The sequence below is a fragment of the Nylanderia fulva genome, unplaced genomic scaffold (assembly GCF_048542155.1).
Source record: "Nylanderia fulva isolate GAGA-0341 unplaced genomic scaffold, ASM4854215v1 Scaffold3, whole genome shotgun sequence".
Lineage (NCBI taxonomy): Eukaryota > Metazoa > Arthropoda > Insecta > Hymenoptera > Formicidae > Nylanderia > Nylanderia fulva.
In genome coordinates this window covers 5,591,704-5,605,902 of record NW_028190368.1, presented here as the reverse complement: position 1 = coordinate 5,605,902, position 14,199 = coordinate 5,591,704, and the positions used below count along the sequence as shown (strand labels likewise).

General features: G+C 42.0%; 1 protein-coding gene across 1 annotated transcript in view; it reads right to left on the bottom strand.

Annotated features, from left to right (window-relative positions):
* Positions 1–5,812, bottom strand: part of LOC114933564 (uncharacterized) — a 30,982-nt gene extending 25,170 nt beyond the window's left edge. Inside the window, exons 1-3 of the mRNA XM_085484389.1 lie at positions 5,631–5,812; positions 4,688–5,406; positions 2,004–3,708 (exon numbers count right to left, since the gene is read on the bottom strand). Coding sequence (XP_085340515.1) covers positions 3,614–3,708; positions 4,688–5,406; positions 5,631–5,812 — 996 coding nt within the window. The 3' untranslated portion in view covers positions 2,004–3,613. The remainder of the gene's footprint in view (positions 1–2,003; positions 3,709–4,687; positions 5,407–5,630) is intronic.
* Positions 5,813–14,199: the final 8,387 nt, after the last annotated feature.

The following is a 14,199-nucleotide window of genomic DNA, read 5'->3' as shown; positions in this document are numbered from 1 at the left end:
TCCTGTTTTCCAAGGCACAACTTTAAATAAATTAGCCGGCATATCGCCAGATGCCTTCAAAATTTCTACAAATCTATGGAAATAGATAAAAACGAGATTAATATAACACGTTTATTCGCGGAGAATGCATTCGGTGCAAATATCGGCAGTTTATTATTAGCATCTTTTGGCATCGTAATCAATTCTTTTTTTAAACCTGTGTACTAATATTAAATAATACGCATCTTTTTCTCTGCTCGTAAAAACGCATCGAGTTATGCGAGCGAAAGAAAAAAAACAGCCTTCTCTACGATCGTATACACATTATACTTACGTATTCGTCGGACAATATTTCGTTTCCTTTCTCGCAAAATATTAGAATTATGCGACGAAATAAATATCCGCGCGACAGGCAACGAAGATTCGCACTTCGTTGGCTTAGCGAAGCTAATTATCGTCTAAGCGGAAATTGCTCAACGGAGAGCTTTCACAGATGGCGGGAAAAACAGTTTTTTTTCTTTGCTTTTTTTAAAAGAAGCAATAACTATGTCACTCGGTGCGTTCCGTGGCGTATACACGTCTAACCGATTATATTTTCCCATTGTCAACGCGGTTGGCCGCAATCCATCTATCTGTCCCTCGCGGCGCGATATTCTAGGCCTCTCGCGTTTTTACTATCAATTACGTCGCCGCATTAATTTACACTCTCCTGCATCCGATCGCGAATCGGAATGTTTTCAGTTTACCGTCGTCGTGGGGAACAATTGCAGCTCATTATTAGCTTTTACCATTTTGCGGATATAAAGGCTAATATGTATACGATAATAAGTCACCGACGATAAGAACGCGGAACGGAAATCCGCATATAACGGCTGAAAACGAAAATCGTGTCAAAGGAGTCGTCGCTTATCGTCGTATATCGCCGATGGATCGATATATACCTATGTATTTTTTTCACTTTATCCTATCACATCCGCAAAAGTGGCCGCAAACATTTTCCAACTCTCGTGTCAACATTACATCATCGATCATCCTTAACCCCGGGCTTGAGCTAACAGCGCGAACTCACCTACTATCGAAATATCGAATGCCAGCAACAACAGAGAGAGAGAGAGAGAGAGAGAGAGAGAGAGAGAGAGAGAGAGAGAGAGAGAAGGAACGATCGAGTCAAGAGCATTTAACCCGAGAGGTCGCGGCGCAATTTATCCTTAATTACTCTCCTTCACTCTATTCGATCCATCTCTTTGTAACGTAATATGAAAATATATTAGGCACCGGCGCGATAATGGAATCATCAGAGTTGTTCCAATCGCGCAACTTCAATTTGTGTCCCTAAATCTCATCCATTCACGTATTCGAACATTGATCGTTTCTCCGACTCCGAAAAGATACCATTTCATGTGCAGCAGTTTGTTGCTATTGGCGAAGTTCAATTGAACAAACAGCAAAGGCAGCAAAGCAGAAGAACTCACAACTAGTTGATTCCAATAATTATTATTATTATTGTATTAGTTAAATAATGGAGTTTTTAAAGAATAAAATAGATTATTATGAGAACATAAAAGTCGTAATTTGAAATAATAAGAGAAATATGCTCCAATGAATTTGAATCACGTGACTGATTTGCTGCTGCAGCATGTTGCGTTTGAAGACACCTTAACGCGAAATTGTCACGTATATATCGCCGGCGGTACATGACCAGCGTGAGAAACAAATTTGTAACATACAGTTTATCCTACACTAGTCGATACAATATATAAGATACACGTTTGCAGCACCTGCCGATTGTTTACGTTAAGTTTGGCTGCTGATACAAGCGTAAAACATATCACTGGCGTGAGAAACAAACCGCGGTGATATATATACATGTGACAGCAAAACATGTGCTAATTTCTCAATCGTCTTTTGCAACCCAGACGTTAGAGTCGAGAATCTATCGGGGCGATTGAATAATTAACGCGCGTCAACTGAAAAGGAATGTTAATTATTGTGTCATCGCGGTCGAATAATCGCGATTCTCTCACCTTGCGCTTTTTCTGCTGCTACGCGACGTGCGATGGTATCCAGGGTGAGTAACGCGTCGCGTTATTGATATATATATATATATATATATCCCTCGGGACTATCTGGTCGAATCAGGCGGAGGCATCCTCCTTTCGAGCCGGCGACGACGAGCCGAGATCCCGTGACAGCGGCAACGTAAACGACGTTGTGGACACGTGACGTACATTGATATTCCACGGCATGTATCACACCCACTGTGAGAGAAACACGAGAGAAACTAACTGATCGGCAGCTGTGAGACGTCGAGAAAAAGAGAACTCAAACTCGCGCAAGGTACTCCAAATATACTCGGGAGATTGTTGAGAGAAAAATCAGCCAGCCGACACTTTTACTACGTAATCTCGCACTTTACACTTTGCGCGAAGACGCGTTCTTGGAGATCGAGAATGAAAAGGATCCCTAGTTGGACACGATTTTCAACGGTTGTATCCTTTCACGGTCAGCTGTTTCTCCCGATCCTCCTTGTCATCGCGTTCCGTCCGGCTGCTCTTTCGCACGATGTTAACGCACACACGTGGTTTCGCCTCTCGCACACTAGACGTACGTAAAGAACGGGTTACCGATCTCGTATCTCCGATCGATGGGAATATCCACCTAAATCCTATGCGCACAGCGAGCAGATTCGCCGACGATGAAGAGCGACGACGACGACGACGACATATACGAAGAACTTTTTTCGCGAAGTCTGCTCCGTTGACTGTCCAGGGTCAACCGGCTGGCTCTCTGCGCGCGGCACTTTTACCCGTTGGGTACTCTCAAGGACTCGGAGGTGGCTCCTATTCCTTTCTCTTATCCTTTCGCGCGCGCGCCTTTTTTATTCCGCTAACCTTTTTAAACGCGCTTTTAATTCCGCTCGGCCGCGTATATATATATATATATGTGTGTGTGCGTGTCTCCTTCCAGTAATAATACTCTTGATATACTCCAACTTTGATCTCGCGGTTTTGACGAAATTTCTCGCGTGCCAACGATACCGTCGACGACGGGACTACTCGTTCGCGAATTCAATGTCGGTAACGATCGACGGGAGAGCGGTAGAGCGGAAAGCGAGTGGCTCTCGCCACATCCGGATCGTCTTTCAGACCCGTCCTACACAATCCGTCTGCCCTCTCCGCCTCTTTCTCCTTGTTCCGAGAGAGCGCAAGAGCTCTCCGACTCTTCCTCCGACCTTTCTCGTCCTCGTACACCACGCGCGACGCTCGCTAGGATTCCCGTCTTCCGCGGGAGAGAGAGATCGTTCCGTGTCCTTCCCCTGCGGTTTTCCCGCACACCAGGGTGTCGTATCGCGGTATGTTCCTCTCTCTCTCTCTCTCCTTCTCCTCTTCTTCCTCCTCCTTGTCTCCCTCTCCGTCTTGGTGTGTCTCTCTCTTTCTTCGCTGTCCTTTTCCCTTCCGCGTCTCCCTTTCCGTCTGTTTGTCTCCTTTCTCTTCTGCGTGTTGTAATCCCTTTTGCGAAACTTCTTGCGCCCGGACGAGGCGGCGAGGTAAAAGCGAGCGCGCCGCCGATCGCGAACCGAGAGAGAAAGAGAGAGAGAGACAGGTTAAATTCGCACGCGAATACCGCGGTGGTGCTACCCAGTTGATGATGACAATGACGATGATGATGATGATGATGATGATGATGATGATGATGGTGATGATGATGATGATGATGAGAATGATGATAAAGATCACTCTCTAGCAACTCCGGAAATGGAGGGATTACCGGTGGGATATACCCGCGATGGTGACCTTGAACACTCGCGATTCGCGCTGGGTAGAGTGAAACGCGCGATTACTTTCCATCGCACGTTCTAAGCGCTGCTACCACCTGTGCAGCTCGCGTTTTTTCGACCACCACGAGCACGACGACGACGACGGGAATCAAACCACCACGTCTAACCACGCTCGCAAGATACACCTCCTCCGCGAGCGAGCGAGCGCGCGAGCGAAATACCGCGCGAACGTATTTCGCGAAGCAGCGGACTAGAAAACGTCGTTACGCAATGAACGGAGAGCGCCGTCCCTCTTCTCTCTCTCTTCTCCTTGTGTTCTTTCCCTAGCACGCCCTCTTCGGCTTCCACGGATAGATCCTCCCCGGCGAGTTCCTCGTCAAGGGCGTCGAGGAGGCGTCCGCGATTACGCGAATAATTCGGACGCGCGAACACACGTACACCTTCCACTTATTACGGTCACTTGGTTTTTGGTTATCTTCCTGGAGAAAGAGATCACACGCGCAAAAGTCAGGCCGGAGAAAGACGGGCGGGAAGAGAGAGGCGAGAGAGATATTTGGCTGTGCACTCCACGGGAGGCAGGATCGGATTTTAGCGCGCGCAGCACGCGCTCCCGCGAGCCCGAGTCACGGCGGTTTCAACTTTTACTTTCAGCTCTTACACAACGGCCCGCTCTTGCTGATACGTAAGCGGCGAACGCGCGGCGAAGTCCTGGTCTCCGCTTGTTTCTCGAGGCTTCTTCTGCTTCCTCTCTTCCTCCGGTTTCTCTTCTTGATCTCCCTTCCTCTTCTCCCTCTTCGCGCTGACTGCTCTTTCACTTCCTTGTACCTCTTCTCGGCTGACAAGCGTCGACCATCGAGACCAGAGCGAACTTTCGAAAGACAGGGTCCAAGTTTTGACACAAGCTGGAGCTGTCAAAAGGCTTTCAAGCACCTTTCTCGGGGTCTTTCTTCCCTCTTGGATGTATCCAAGATCGAGATGCACATGCACCGACGAAGACACGTGTGCGAGCGAACACGTGTCGAACGAGGGGTATATTTAAATATGTCACTCTCAAAAATGATGATGAGTCGAGAATGACAGCACGATAAAAGACACTGTCCGAAAAGGGTTCACGAAAGTTCGTTCCAGGTGACCTGGTCCAATTGAAAATCCGATCGATGCTGATCCCGCGGGATATTCGAAGAGATGACACTTGAATCGCGCAGCACGTGTCTTCACGCGGCAGCCAGGGCGTGAGGATGCTTGTTGTTGTCAGTTTTATTCGCGATAGTCCGTAAAGCACTTCCGCACTTGCACAGACGGTGACACGCTCGATTAGGACTGACGTATGTTTTCTGCGAGTATATTTACTGTCATTCTTTTTCTCTCTTTCTCTTTTCGCTCTCTCTCTCTCTCTCTCTTTCTCTCTTTCTGTTTTTCTCTTCGTCCTTCTCTTCGACTTGCCTCTTTTTGCTTTTTCTGTTTCTCTCTCTCTTTCTCTCTCGTTCTCTCTCTTTCTTTCTCTCTCTCTCTTTCTCTCTCTCTCTTTCTCTCTCTTTCGCTCCTCTTGTCGGAAGACTTCTTCAGAAAGAGAGGGTTCTCTTCCGGTCTCCGCGGTGTGTCTCTCACTGCTCTTCGCGCCGTCGTAACTTTTGCGCAAAGCCACGACCCTCTCTCACTCTTTCTCTACCTCTCTCTTTCTCTCAATCTCCTTTTCTCTCTCTTTCTTTCTCTTTCTCTCCCCCGCTCTCACGCTCCCTCTCGCTCGCGCTCCCTCTTTCTCTGTCTGGTCCTAGGTAAGCGCGAAGAGAGGTACGAGTCGGATGGTGGCAGGAGGTGGCGGCGATGGTGGTGGGCTCTCGGCACCTTGGTAGTGGTGGCACATCAGCGATACTGTAACGTGTCCAATGAGTGTAGCGACGTAGCCCGTAATGGTGGTGGCGGCACCGGTGACAGTAGTAGTTGTAGCGGCAGTGTAGAGACTCGGTAGTGGTAGTGAGGAGGCCAGGTGGGCCCCTTGGGTTTACAAGCGAATTCAGAAAGGGTTGAGGGTCCGTAAAGCGCGTCTTTCTCCATCGAGAACTCACAACGATATATATTCCACGTCCAATGAGGAGGAGATCTTAACCCGAGTCCGTGAGTCCGTTTATAAAGGGATCGTAGTATTGGTTCTTCGTCGAGAGCTACTCTTCCCCTTTCGCTCTCTCTCTCTTTTGCCCAGTTTTGCTATCTCTCTCCCTGCATCCATCTATCTCCCGTTCTTCCTTTCTCGCTCTTTCTCCCCCACTATAAGCACCTCCACCACCTACCACCACCTTCCTCCACTCTTCCTTTCCCCACTGGTGCTCTCACTATTGCATTACAAATAGCTCTCTTGCCTAGGTCTTATTGGTGAGGTGTCGCTCTCTCTTTTTCTCTCTTTCTTTCTTCTCTCTCCCTCTCTCTCTTTCTCTCTTTCTCTTTCTATATATATATATATATATATATTTGTATATACATATTTTTGTAATATACGAGCAATTGCATATGTGTGCGTGTACGCGTGTGATGGCTTACGTGCGCTGTCAGAATATACATGCACAGGCGTGTACATCACGATAAGAACATCTCTGGTCTCTGTCCATTTTATTGGAGTATGATTCTGCATTGCTATCTTCCTGCCTCCGTCTTTCTTCCTCCCCCTTTTTCTCTTTCTCGCGCCCTTTCTGACTCCCTCTTGCTTTCACACAACCTCGGGTCCTCTTCTTTTCCATCTCTTTATCATTCTCTCAATTGATATCTCTCTAGCGTACGCGAAATATACGTACACTAGACTATAATAAGTCTATGTGCTGTGTTTCTGTCTTCGTTATTCAGACACATCGAAATAGACACTGCTCGTAATATAAGAGCTCGTGCGCGCGATATATAAGAATAAAGAGAGTCTAAAGAGAAAGAAGATAATAGAGAGAAAGAAAAAGCGAGAGACAGAGAAGATTGCAAGTATGACCTTCGAGATCCCTTTTGGGTCCTTCGGAACTTCCTGCATTCCTTGCGCTATATTTCATTTGTTCTCTCTTCCGCAAGTTTCTTATTTCATTTTCCATTTTACGGTGTTTCGCTCCGCCTTTTTATCCCTTCCGTTTGCATCCTTGCTTTTTTTTCATTTTTTTCTTCTTTTACAGATCATTTCTCTGGCGTGGATTCCATACTGTATCGATACAATATTTTACCCCGCCTTCCATCCACCTTTTCCTATTTCTATACCACTTTTTTTCCTTCTAACTCAGCATTGGTGAACATTAGCCACTCCTACGTCCTGTGACCATACGTCCCTTTTCTTTACCATTTTTAGTCTTCTATTATAATAATACTTTAAGCAGTCCTTTCTTCAATGCCGCCTCATCGATCTATTTTTTTCCTTTTTACATCAATTTCCAATATATATTGTTGGACGTATCTCTTCTAATCGCATGTTACCTTTATATTAATCATCCGCTTTTCTTGAATAGAAAATAATTTTTGTTCAATTAATCATCAAATTATGAAAGCTATTAAATTACAAAAATTAAATTTTTTTTCTTACTGTTTGTCTAAGGTTGACATCTTTCGATATTATACTTCAAATGCAGAAATGCTTGATAATTTGGATGTGTGAGATTTGAAGGCAAAAGTGTATATATTTCTGTAAGAAATTGTATGAGAATTGAACTCTTTTTTTCTACATTTATTTCTCGTCTCTTATAATTTGCATTCTCCTTGCATCTTTTGCGCGCATCGCGAGAATTAATCGGCGCCTGATCACGAAACAATAGATCGATCACTTTATATCACTCTGATCTTTCAATTTTCTCGCCTTTCTCCTATAACTCCGTACAACATTTCCGTTCATTCTTCCTTTCTCTTTTTGTTCCTTTCTTATTTGCACGCTTTTTCAAAAAATGCAGAGGCGTCTCGTAAAGATCTCATCAAGAATTATATCGATATATACATGTTGATCTCCGATTGCGACGGCGTTTTACGAGCGATCGATCGCGAAATGCTTGAACGATTCGACGGTAAACACGATCGGTTTAATGTCCGTTACTCTGTTGGTCAGGAAACGTGGAGTTTTCGATCGGCAAACACGTACTTTGCAATCAAACGTAGAGTAAGGTCTCGAAACCGGTATAATTTCGGTAAACCCGAAAGAGATTTCGATGCTGCGGGCACAATCTGCGCGTTTATCAACATCGACGAGAGAAATAAAGTCAGCGATATTTTATATCGGTTTCAATTCTAGCTTACGACACCAGGCTCCGACAAACGTACGCGTATATAAAAGAGTTAAAGCACGCATTACGGAGGATTATTAATTATCAATCGTCGGATATGAGAACGCGATTACGCGAAGAAATCGCGAACGTCGGAGGATGAGACGGAAGGATGACACGCACACGTGCCTTGATAAATGTACTACTTCATTGTCGTTATTTTATGTAACAAAACCGTCATGAAAGCCGCGATTGTCTTCGGTCTTTTGAAACGAGAATCGCGACGGGGTCAGCTGAAAAAATCTGTTATGCAAGTCGACTGAAATACACACATATATATATATATATATATACACGCGTGCCATTCGTTAAATATATATACATACGTATAAACGTTGGATTCCATTATTTAATTGACAATTTGCATATGTCGCGCTTTGTAATTCGCGACTTAATGAGCAGCTCCACTTTTTCCGCCGTTATCGACGGCTCGTCATCGGCGAATCCGTAATATAGGTATATAAATGATTGCAGCAACGCGAGCAACGGCTATACTTAGCGCGAATCAGACAAATTTCGTTCGAGGGCCACGTAGAAAGGAGGTCGTGGAACAGCTGATGCGGCGCCTTCGCACCGTGCTCTTCCTCCTTTTCGCGTTCTTATCTGTAAATAGCCGAGAACAGCTGATAAAACGAGCATGCAAATCACAATTTTTTTTTTTTTTTTTTTTTTTAATTCTTTTGTTCAAATTCTTAGCCAGTTGTATACCTAATAAATAAAATCAAATTGAATACTTAAAACGTCGCTAGTGGTATTTAAAATAGGAACGATATATTAAATTCGAGCCAAACTAGCCAAGAAATTTTTATTTTATTTCCACAACGTTTCGACCATCTGTTTTTGGTCCTTTTCAAGTGAAAAATTTCTTGATAAAAGCGCAGTTAGTTGACACTGTTGTCATGATTATTAAACAATATGATTATCGGAATTTTTTAAAAACATTTAAAATAACTTTTGAAAGAAAGTAACCGCATCTTATCGTTATGATGGATCGTCAAAAAACCTATTCCTAATAAATAACTTAATAAACACTCGGGGTATCTGACATTACGTTGTATAATCGTAACTTCTTACATAATTTTTTAGACTTATGTAAATTTCTGTCAATTCATATAAAATACGAATTTAAATTACTTAATGAAAATGTGAGAATATATTAGTGTGATTATTTTAATAAAAATAATGCGTTTCATCGCCTAAAAGATCTGTACACAATTGGATTTACGTATATTGGAAGCTCAAAGCGTACCGAATAACGATAATTCGATTGTATAATTGTGTCTTTTTTTAAATATGAAATATTTCATTACTAATTAATTCGGTTGTTGTTGATTACCTTCAAAGTGACTCGAATAATAAATATTCGCTAACCCAGTGAATTTACCCTTTTCGCGTAACCGTGAAAAATGTCAACTGCTCGACCGATCATTTAATCGTTAATCGATGAGAAATCCGTGACCTTTTGTGGGCAAATATAGACTTATGAACGGATAATATTCCTCGTATATATTCAGATTCCTGAAGATTAGCGCGCCCGATATCGAAGACGATTAATCGATGTTTTTGTATCTGTTTCGCCTCGAATAAAATAAAACCGTGCACATTCGCAATAAAGCAAAAAAAGTAGAAAAATAAATATCGCTAGCGCGAAATGATATATTATCGATGAATTAATACATCGAATCTAAAGTCGAGAGCAAGAGTGAATAAGGTGCATTATTTCAGGAAGAAACGTTTCTCACGTTTGCATATATAGTACACACGCACAAATATTTGTACACCGTGCTATCACCGCAATGTATTAATTGCGCGATATAATTATCACGCTTCTCTCCGACAGTCGCGAATCCGTCGATTTATCCGGACGATTTATCGGTGATGCCGTTTGCGCGCTATTTATTTATTTATGATGCGGTCTAATTTACAATCGGTACGCGAGAGAAGGCCAAGCGTAGACGTTGCGTAATCGCTGTAGGGATGTGTGCCTGCTGTTTATCATACGCGCGAAAAAGAGGAGAAAGAAGGAGAGAGAGAGAGAGAAAAAGAGATAGAGAATCGTGCAAGGTCCTCCTTCTCTCGATGCCTCGGCACATATGCAATTAAACACTTTGCTCTTCCTCCGTGGTATGTTTACGCTTTCGAGATTCTGAGGCTTTTCGAAACGACACGATTTTACGATAATTCGCTTTCTCAAATTTTCGTTCGATCTGTTTCCATCTATTGTGTCATTTTATCTCAAGTTATTTTTTAAAATATTTTTAATTAAAATAAAAAGTTAAACGATCACAAACTAGTATTTAAAAATTTGTATGTGTGTGTTAATAATTTTTTTATTATTAGAAATTCTAATTAAATTATAAAATACAATTTATCTGATAATATATAAAAATATCGCAATTTTTGAAATCGTTCAATATTATTATAATTGAGTCGAATGTTTCAAAATTTTCAGTGTTTCCAGACATCTTATCACAGTTTAAAATACAACAAGCACTCTTAATTCATTGACTCATGCATGATTATAATTAGATACAGTCTTATATTTCACTTTATTTTTACAAAATTCAGTCTAAATAGAATGGAAGAACCCTGTTATCACTGTTATCGCGAAAAATATGAATATCTAAATCCTTTCCTCGTTTCCGCAAATAAAATATTGAATGCGTCGAAAAGAAAGAGAGAGAAATTAATGACAATATTTGAAAATAGAACCTTGATCATTTTCTCGTGAGATAATTTCACCCTTTCTTTCGATACTCCACTTTCAATTCTACTCCCTTCTTTTTATATCGCGAGCCCTTTTTATTAATCTTTTTTTACTCTCTCTCTCTCTCTCCCCCTCTTCCTTTCTTCTCCAATCCTTTCTAACTGTCCGAACGAATTGGTCGACAACGATTGTACTTGCACCTTTCTCACAGTACACGACGCGGGTTCAGTCATCCCTTCTTTCCGCGTCCCTTTCACTCGAGCCAAAGAGCGAGAGAGACAGGGCGAGTGAATCTCTCGGAGAAAGGGAGGTCGCGCGAAAGGCAAAAAAGGAGAGGAGCCACGGTTAAGAGATAGCCAGAACGATGAGAGCAAGAGAGAGAAAGAGATCCAATTTAAATGTGTGTAGGTTTAGATCCTCCGAAGGTGGTCTCGCGCGCATTTCGAGATGGGATTCGTTTTATTGCGAATCCGGTTTGTTGCTTCCCGCGTTTGCACGATCAAGAGGTACCTAAGGGAGAGTTGGGGAAAAAGAAAAAAGGCACGCTCGTGTCTGTGTATGTGTCGAGAGAACCTTTATTTCATTCCGCCAACGCCATACTCCCGCCCTTTCTTCCTTTCCTGCCCTTGTTCGCCCTTTCTCCCCTTGTTCTACTAGACTAGGCTTGCTGGGCCGCTCGGCCTGCGTTGCTGTTGCCGTCGCTGCTGCTGATGCTGCTGGTGTTGCTACCGGTTGGCTCGCGGGAGATAGAGGTGGTGCGCTTGATGGAAGTGGACGAAGGTGGAGGTGGTGCCCAGAGTTTCAAGGTTGCCACTTGCCACCTCATACTTGCGCGCGCGTTAACTAGGCGTACTACGCCTCGCTCTTGTGTAGAATTTGCTCAGGAAAACAGCGATGCCTTTCCACTATGTATATCTTTTGAAAAAGAGAGATTAATTAAACAACGGATCGTAAAAAAAAAAATAATAAAACATCTAGGTCTGAATTTAAAAGAAGTACTGCACAGTTGAAAAATTTGCCCCGAACGATCCACAGACATTTTCGTGTTAATTTAACCTAATATAGATATATGTTAAATGGAGACATAAATATGGTAATATTTTGACACAAAATAAATGCAAAACTTCAAGTAATTTAAAATAAATTTTGTGTGAAATTAATATAGTTAATATAAAAAATTATCTAAAAATTTGTTAATTTTTAATTTTATCGTCCCCATTTATATTATAATATAAAAAGTCAACATTTCTTCTGTAAATTTTGACAGAAAAAGCTCATCATAAAACAGAACATATTTATGGTGTAAAATTAAAAATAGATGCATATTGTATTATTTTTACATCTTTTTTTAGTTGTTTTAATAATTAACACACCAGCAATGTGAAATTAACACATGAATGTATTAAATATTTAATACAAAAATTTTAACGGGGACCGTTTTTTTAACAGGAAAACACAAATTTTTTTCTACCGCATATTTCATAAAGTGATAAGTCTTCTTTATATTAAATAACAACTCTTAATCATCGAATTTCAAATTTCTTTAAATGAAAAATACGAGAATGTAGATTACATGACTGATGTCCTTGTTGTTGATCGCAATCAGTAGTTAAGCTCTGTTTTTGTGCATACGCATCTACTGCAAAATCCTTCGGAAATACGACCGTAAGTTATGCCGTTCGATGTAACAGTTACGATGTGGCTTTGTTATATACACGCAGTAAAGGAAAAAAAAATGCATATGTGTTAGACCGATTCGATAACCAGACGAAAGGATTCATGGACGCCTCAAAGCGCAGCGCTTTTTGTCGCATAGCGTTTAATGAAAGGCGGTAACACCTTTTCGCGGAAAGATACGAGTGGATTCTAAAATAAGAACAAGGTTGCACACGGGCGTGTGCGCTCGTCATTAGCATTGATGGGTACTTATTTACGCTCTGCGCCGATCGAATCCGCGATTTCCGTAGCGACCTCGAGAAGCGAAATCATTATCAATCTAAGATCAGCATCATCGAAAGCGACGCGATCGGAGAAAAAATGTTGCTCGCGCATATTTTATAATATTTTTCAAATTGCGTCTGTTGCGTTAGACTAGACGAAGAGAGGCATACCGTCGTTTAAAATTGCTCTTATTAAATCGTTAACTCGATAAGAAGTCGATCTCTGCGCGAAGGAGGATAATCCGACTTCATTGCCGTCCTGCTTTCGCGAAATGAAAAGATACGGTCGAGGATGAGCGTCTCGGAACTATTCGCGTAATGATTACAAGATGGGTACATCTATTTATGCACATATTTGCGCGTCTTGCAAAATATCAGCATGCCGAGCTCGTTCGCCGAGCGAATGTGTGGCTTTAGGTCGCGCTTATTCTCTTTGTAACAGAACCTCCGACGCGATGACGGCGCACGCACATTGACGAGGCATCAGTCATATGTGTAACAGAAATTATGAAAAGAAGCGAACTTGTACTCTTTCATGATTGACAAAGTAAATGGCACAGAGATTAAATAAATAAACAAATTACTACAACGAAATAAATTAAAAAAACTAAATCGGAGCAAATTTTCAACCCCTCATCCTTGCATCAGTCATATGTGTAACAAAAATTATGAAAAGAAGCGAACTTGTACTCTTTCATGATTGACAAAGTAAATGGCACAGAGATTAAATAAATAAACAAATTACTACGTCGAATTAAATTAAAAAACTAAATCGGAGCAAATTTTCAGCCCCTCATCGTCCTTCAACAGCATTTTATATCAATATAAAATAAATTGGAAAATATTAATATTATTTTTCTCTCTGTTGCGAATTAGATATATTATATATTAATATGCCCCATATTATATTACATTATTGCTCAAGAATTTCCTCACGCCCCAGTTTGGAACCCCGACGTCTTAGACAATTGAAAACGTGCGAAACCGGTTGCGTAAGCCTGACATCGTTATGCCGTTTTATTAAGCGTAAGAGAGACGTGTCGCGCCCGGAGTTCCTCTCTTCGTACACGCGCGTCTTTTATCGCACGCGCATCTCCGTTCTCGTTTCAGTCAATAAAAACTCATCCGCTAATCACTCGTCGCAAAGATTTTAATTACCTTGGAGTGTCCCGCTTGCATCTCCGATCCGTCGCTCTCCCATCCCATTCGATCTTAGCAATTTTCCTCGACAATATTCCCCGATCGCGCGAGAGCCCGTAACTCTCGCATGATAGAAGAAAATTCGATTGTGCTATCATCGCGCGAGGAACGTAATAATAGAGTGCAGTAATGGCTCCCGACTGATGCCATGCGTTAACCTTCTATTTCGCACGTCTAGTAATTGATAGAGATATGCTCTGTGTGATAGAGATCCGCTCTTGAGAGAGCTCTCGTTGAAATCAAATCGAAACATGATAGAGTTATTGCTCCGAAAAGCATTTTACGCAAAATTATATATATTAATTGTAAATTAATTTCCTGCCA